Source organism: Ascaphus truei, chromosome 20 (genome assembly GCF_040206685.1).
Source record: "Ascaphus truei isolate aAscTru1 chromosome 20, aAscTru1.hap1, whole genome shotgun sequence".
NCBI classification, from domain to species: Eukaryota; Metazoa; Chordata; class Amphibia; order Anura; family Ascaphidae; genus Ascaphus; species Ascaphus truei.
In genome coordinates, this window is record NC_134502.1 from 4,362,707 (window position 1) to 4,370,372 (window position 7,666).

The 7,666-nt window shown below is 44.3% G+C and overlaps 1 protein-coding gene across 1 annotated transcript; it reads right to left on the bottom strand.

The window, feature by feature from the left end:
* Positions 1-5,122: 5,122 nt before the first annotated feature.
* Positions 5,123-7,153, bottom strand: LOC142471256 (E3 ubiquitin/ISG15 ligase TRIM25-like). Its single transcript, XM_075578064.1, has one exon. It carries the CDS (start codon positions 7,119-7,121, stop codon positions 5,565-5,567), a length of 1,557 nt encoding a protein of 518 aa, XP_075434179.1. The 5' UTR covers positions 7,122-7,153; the 3' UTR covers positions 5,123-5,564.
* Between the last annotated feature and the right edge of the window lie 513 nt (positions 7,154-7,666).

The following is a 7,666-nucleotide window of genomic DNA, read 5'->3' on the forward strand; positions in this document are numbered from 1 at the left end:
ACTTTACAGCTGACAACCTCTGATCTTACTGAGACAATGTTGTTACAATGAGTCACAGTGCAGAGACAGGCTGTAACCAAAAACCACCGAGTGAAAAGCAGCTGCCAAGCCTGGAAACGACCGCAGTTAAAATTGAGCAACAACAGAGAACTTGATACAATATAGTGATACTACCAGTCTCTCCCAGCTCACTCCCGCTGACGTCACCACGCCAAAAACGCCCTACGCGTTTCCCTCCTTGACGGAGATTCTTCAGGGGCGAGTGATAACCAGCTGACTATGGAAGCGGGTTATATAGGATCAAGGGTTGCCATAGCAACCTATGGGCCAATGAAATGCACATACAACGCTTATACGGATCAGAAGGGTACTGAATGCAAGAACAGCTGATTCTTAAAGAAGTAAACACAAGATAAAGACATTTAACGTAAAACTGAAAGCAGGTTTGGTGAGAACACCAGCTAGAATAAACAGTGCTCATGGATGGTGATTTTTGAAAGAAAACCGGCAGTATTATGCCAGACTGATAAATGCTGAGTAGCTACTCCGTGATATGTGGCAAATTGCTATCAAAATGGGTTAAGATATTGAAACATGTACTGAATGATATGCATATAAAACTCTATTTATTCCATAGAAAAAGACTGAGCTTGCTTAAATGCCAGTAAACATAGGGTTCAAACTATAATTAACAGATATTAAGCTGATTTATTTTGAGACTTGCAATGGATAGCATAGCATATTATTGACATCCCAAATGGTCAAATAAATGGGGTATATGTAAAACCCTCATTTAGCCCATAGGGATTTAATGTTTTTAATTTGTATATCCATTCTGCCTCTCTTTTCAATAATCTGTTGTTTATGTCACCACCTCTGATGTTATTTTTAATGTGGTCAATGCCTGTGAATGATAGGCATTTAATATCTCCCTGATGGTAATTATTTACATGGCGAGCTACTGGAATGTCTAATTTATTATGGACAGAGTTTATGTGTTCAAGTATTCTTGAGGAGGTAGAAAGGGGAGGCAAAATCATGAAACATTAAATTCTAATCATACTAATATTTTCAATATTAGTAAACACCCCATTACAGATAAGGAGAAATCTTTGTTATCAAAGGGCCTCTCTTTCGCCCCTGTCTCAGGGCCTAATAGCTTCAAATTGTATGTAGACGTACAAAGATACGTAAGAAAACTGTGTCTTAAGAAATATTTTAAGAATTATGCCGTTTCAAGACTAGATCCTAACTCCAATTTACCTATTAAATCCGGACCTGTTCCAAGTTCGAAATTTAAAAACCCTTCCACTTTCTTTCCCAAATTCGTCAGCGGCCCCTTTGTTAACACATTTGCAAAGATGGTTGCTGACGATTTGGAAACACAAAGTCGTCAATTTAAGATTAAGCGTGACAACCTCTCTATTGAGGAGAAGGGAGTCCTACGTGCACTTGGAGAAAATGATTCTATCGTTATCAAATCAGCTGACAAGGGAGGGGGGTTGGTAATTATGGACAAGGATTTCTATATTCAGGAATCCTTGCGCATCCTTGGAGATAGGTCCACTTACCAACCCCTCTCCTCGAACCCTACAGAATCATACCAACAACAATTATTGACATTCTTAACCACAGGGCTTGATCAACAGATCCTAACAAAACAAGAGTTTGAGTTTCTATATAATCCACACCCCATCATTCCAATATTTTACATAATACCGAAAATCCACAAAAATCTACAATACCCACCATTGCGCCCTATAATATCCGGTATCCAATCACTCACCTCACACTTGTCTCAATATATAGACCATCATCTTCAACCATATGTCAATCAGCTTCCATCGTATCTTAGAGACACTACCCACATACTGCAGACCCTCAATGACACTCAATGGCAGGCACACTATCATCTGGTAACAGCAGATGTCACCTCACTCTATACAGTCATTGACCATGGTCAGGGTTGTGATGCTGTTGGCCATTTCCTGGACTCAGATTCTTCGGTTACAGATTCCTTTAAGACATTTTTAATTTCCAGCATTCAATTTATATTAACACATAATTTTTTTCATTTTGATAATTCTTATTATTTGCAGGTATGTGGCACCGCTATGGGTACCAGGTTTGCTCCCAGTTATGCCAACCTATTTATGGGCAGCTGGGAAAACCAATATATTTGGTCCGGCTGTCCTTTTGGAGCAAGCCTGGTACTCTGGCGGCGCTACATAGATGATATCATTTTTATTTGGTCAGGTACTACCCAACAATTAACAAGAGACAGGGGGTGCCCAATGCTGCATCCAATTGACAAAACATATAAAGTAAAATACTTCAATAATAATAATTGGTTATTTAGTTAACCCTTTGGCCAAAGGCGTCATAAGCCTGCATACCAACGTCAAGGTATAACCAAAATAATGCAGGTCCTACACTACACTGTGAAACCTTTCCTTTTACCTCTGTGAGAGGGGAAAAAACCACAATGGGTCTTGTTCCTGCAGCAAGTGAAATGACCTTCCAAGTTAAAAGGGTGAAGGAGGAGGAGTGAGCTCTGGGGGGAGGTGCCACGGCCTCCAAAGAGACATAGGTTAACACAGATACCCAGCAAGCTCAAACTCCCCCACCCACCACAAAGTGAATATATATTTATGTCAACCAGAGAGCTACTGAGCGTGGCAATTGTATATAACAAGAGACAGGGGGTGCCCAATGCTGCATCCAATTGACAAAACATATAAAGTAAAATACTTCAATAATAATAATTGGTTATTTAGTTAACCCTTTGGCCAAATGCGTCATAAGCCTGCATACCAACGTCAAGGTATAACCAAAATAATGCAGGTCCTACACTACACTGTGAAACCTTTCCTTTTACCTCTGTGAGAGGGGAAAAAACCACAATGGGTCTTGTTCCTGCAGCAAGTGAAATGACCTTTCCCCTCTCACAGAGGTAATCACTAAAATAGACTCTAGACGTGTAAGGCACCCTCACATTACCTTCACAATATTATTTCAGTGAGCATTATATTTCCTTTTTGTCTGCCCGTAATGAAGCCTACTTGATCCGGGTGTATCAGCCCGGGAAGGACCCTACCCACCCTGTTTGCTATTAGTTTAGAAAAAATCTTGATATCCGAATTAATCAGGGATATCGGCCGGTAGCTCTTGTAGTCTGCCGGGTCCTTACCGGGTTTGTGGATCACTAAAATAGACGCCTGGAGCATCTGAGTCGGGAAGGGCTCCCCATCTAGTATCCCATTAAATAATTTCAGCAAGTGTGGAGCCAGGGTCTTACAGAATTTTTTGTAGTACAAATTAGAGTAGCCGTATAGCCCAGGGGCCTTGGCCGGTTTAAGGGACTTAATTACCTCTGTTACTTCCTCAAGGGTGAAATCTCCTTGTAGGGATTCCCTTTCCTCTCTGCCCAAGATCGGTAGATTTGCCTCAGATAGGAACCTCTCCAAGGTATCCGCTGTTTTTTGGTTGTGGTTAACCTTATCTCCGTCATATAGTGTAGCATAGCACTTTCTGAATGCTTCCACTATTTGTCTAGGATCGGTGGTAAGGTCCCCCCTCTGTGTTTTAATGTCGTTAGAGGGGGAAAGCAAGTTAAGAAAGGAAAGTATGTACTGAAGAAGGGGTTAGGATGTCGTTAGAGAGGGAAAGCAAGTTAAGAGAGGAAGGTATGTAGGGAAGAAGGGGTTAGGATGTCGTTAGAGAGGGAAAGCAAGTCCCTGTGTTAGGGCGTCTCTGTACCCCTGTGTTAGGGCGTCTCTGCGCCCGTGTGTTAGGGCATCTCTGTGCCCTGTGTTAGGGCATCTCTTATGCCCTGTGTTAGGGCGTCTCTGTGTCCCTGAGTTAGGGCTTCTCTGTGCCCCTTTGTTAGGGCGTCTTTGTGTCAATGTGTTAGGGCGTCTCTGCGCCCCTTTGTTAGGGCGTCTCTGCGCCCCTGTGTTAGGGCGTCTCTGCGCCCCTGTGTTAGGGCGTCTCTGCGCCCCTGTGTTAGGGCGTCTCTGCGCCCCTGTGTTAGGGCGTCTCTGTGCCCTGTGTTAGGGCGTCTCTGCGCCCCTGTGTTACGGCGTCTCTGTGTCCCTGAGTTAGGGCTTCTCTGTGCCCCTTTGTTAGGGCGTCTTTGTGTCAATGTGTTAGGGCGTCTCTGTGTCCCTGTGTTAGGGCGTCTCTGTGTCCCTGTTTTAGGGCGTCTCTGCGCCCCTGTGTTAGGGCGTCTCTGCGCCCCTGTGTTAGGGCGTCTCTGTGCCCCTGTGTTAGGGCGTCTCTGTGTCCCTGTGTTGGGGCGTCTCTGTGCCCCTGTGTTAGGGCGTCTCTGTGCCCCTGTGTTAGGTAGTCTCTGTGCCCCTGTGTTAGTGTGGTCTGTTTAAACTCAGTGTCAGTGTATAGTGCGGTCAGGTTATACTCTGTGACAGTGTATAGTGTGGGTGTGTAAATAACAAGCAGCGGTACTGTGTGTGCGTAAATAACAAGCAGCGGTACTGTGTGTGCGTAAATAACAAGCAGCGGTACTGTGGGTATGTGAATAACAAGCAGCGATACTGTGTGTGCGTAAATAACAAGCAGCGGTACTGTCTGTGCGTAAATAACAAGCAGCGGTACTGTGTGTGCGTAAATAACAAGCAGCGGTTCTGTGTGTGCGTAAATAACAAGCAGTGGAACTGTGTGTGTGTAAATAACAAGCAGCGGTTCTGTGTGTGTGTAAATAACAAGTAAAAGGGATAAAGGGGAATGTTACAGGCAGTAGAGGCTTTTCCCCTAATATCTCAGGAGATAATACACACATTAAATCATGGGACAGTAACCCCATTATTTCCTATGAACAGGACAGGTTAATCCCTATGAAACGTAAATGTTTGGCAGATATCCCCACTACATGTTATATGCTGCAGCATAACAAGAAAGGCGGGAATCACTGCACACAGCAGAATAACAGGAATAGAATAAATGCTCATTGGGAGGTGACAAGATTAATAAGACTATCAGATATTATATTATTACCCCACGCGCATTTAAAGATGTCGTCCCACCTAGGGCCAAAATAAATCAGCGGCAGAGTTATATCCGGGGAGCTGACGCATCTCTTTACAGTATCACACACCTAGAAATATTGTGATAACATTTATTAAATGAGATGAGAGACGCGGTGAGATAAACACTTGTCTGACAAACATTCTCAGGGAGAAGCAGGAATATGTTATTCTGCATAATACAATTCTTATATTATAAAGCATTTCCATTTACTGACACAGCACAAACATATATATGTAATGGGTATACGCTCCTATATTACTTCTATACGCTCGCTCCCAGAACAGGAACTAAACAAAGATTAACGCAATCAGATATCCCCAGGACAGGAATGTGAGATATATATATATATACATTGCAAAGTGCTGAAGGGGCCCTCTGGGTAACTGATTAATACATGAGATATATTCCCCTTTTCTCTCCCTCGCTCACTGATTCCCTCCCAGTATATTCTTATTTCTATGTACTATATTATATATACTGTTTCTATGGGTTCCCCTGCTGGGCCGAGATCAGTACTCCTAGCTCCTGATTCTGACCCAGCCATTATACCATACACAGAACGCAGCATGAAGAGGCTCTGTGAAGGTGGCAGTGACGGTGTGTAAGTGTCTGATCGGGTCACACAGCTGATAAAAGGACAGCCGCCCAGCCTCATAGTCCAGGTATATTCCTAATCTCTGCACGGGAGACTCGGGATATATCCGTGTATATATTGAGTCATGTATCACTGAATGATAATTATCGCACATGCACAAACACCAGGACTTCTTATTCTGTCCTATGAGGGACTGAACTCCTTTCCTTTCTATACTGGGATAGGAAATCCCTACCCTCCTGACCCCTGATTCACTGATCTCCACTTCCCAGTAATGTTGTCCTGAGGAAAAACTCATGGTGCTTAAAACCTGATAATCCCCAAATCTCTCTGGTGTATTTGGGTGTAACTGGTCTGTTTCTGAGCAGGATGCCATTTTCAGGTCACCTGATACAGATACATTATTAGCAGCTGTATTTACATCCAGTATTATGCCTGAATCCCCCTGCACACAGAACCCGCTCTTTGCTTTTAGATCAGTCACAATATCAACTAATCTCTGTAAGGTCAGTGAGATCAGAACCTCATCCAAATCCCCTACAGCAGGGACCTTATTACCCCCTCTCTCTCTGTCCTCAGCATTGTCTGACTCCCGTCCCTGTAAGACAGTTACTGGATCAGTGATGTTGCTCAGCTCCTCAATGTGAAGCATCTTCCTGGACAGCTCGTCCTTCTCTATTTCCAGCTGCTGGATTAGATCAGAGACTCGGAGAGAAACCTGCTCTTCCCACCTGGTGATCTCACTCAGGACTCGCTTCTCTAGGACTTCCAGCTGTGCCCTGATGTCCCTAATCAGGGCAGTGACTCGGTCTGTTACCCCAGCTGCTTTCTCGTGCACTTCTCTCTTCTGTCCCTGCACACTCTGGGCCCTTTTCTCAGTCTCCTCTCTCACTGAGGTCAGTTTCTCCAGAACATGTCTCAGTTTCTCCTTCTTCTTCTCAGAGGCCTCATTCAGCGACTCCACCTGGTGTCCCCTGTGCTCTCCGACCAGGCAGCAGGACACACAGATACAGGCAGCATCCTCAGAGCAGTAATACTTCAGGATCTCCTTGTGGACGGGACATTTCCTGTTCTTTAAAGAGGTGGTTGGCTCAGTTAAGACGTGTTCCTCTGACTTGCTGTGTCTCTCTAGGTGAATATCACACAGGGAGTTGTCACACAGCAGACATGTTTTAGCAGCAGGTACAGAGGAGGTAACACAGTAAGTGCAGAAGATCACAGCCTCCTCCTGCTCCGGCTGAGTAGAAAGGAAACGCTCCGCTATGTTACACAGCTTCAGGTTCCTCTGCAGTGCAGGGCGCTCCTGAAACTCTGCTCTGCATTCAGGACAGGTATAAAGTCCAGATCCCCCCTGGGAATCCCACACACTCCCAATACAGTCCTGGCAGAAGTTATGCCCACATCTCAGCGTTACAGGCTGGGTATAAATGCTCAGGCAGATGGGGCAGGTTAGCTCCTCTCTCAGACCAGCAGACGCCATGCTTGGAAGCAGCAACAGGAAACGAAACTTAAATTCCCTTATTATTCAGCACACAGGGGGGGGGGGTTTGTTACTCAGACTATTAACCCTGTGAGTTCCTGGCTGCAGTATACAATATGAGGAATGAGAGTCCTGTATGTCACGGGAGACCAGGCAATTATTTGTAAAGTGATATAAAAATACAAATAGCAATAGTAGGACAATATGAATAAAAATATGAGACAGACATCGTACCCACTTCTTATACGTACCAGTGTCATCGCTTAAGCTGCCGTGTGAATTGCCCTATAAACGTTACACATAAGACGAGCATTGAGAGGAACGTACGTAATAAATTCTATACTAGACTATATACCCGGGAGCTTATAGTATCCCCGTCTGTCTCTACATAAGTCATCGGAACAGAGAATTTAGGTATTGTTACCAAAGCAGGAACAGGACCTAAGAGCCCATTACAGCGCCCCCTTCTGTGGTCAAAGCATGTGTCAGGTGTAACAGGACTGGTTCAGGGACAGAACCTATTGTAGACCCAACAAGTAAACATA

Bases quoted from the DNA above. Each gene is read 5' to 3' on its own strand.
- LOC142471256 (XM_075578064.1), bottom strand. From the start codon at position 7,121: ATGGCGTCTGCTGGTCTGAGAGAGGAGCTAACCTGCCCCATCTGCCTG.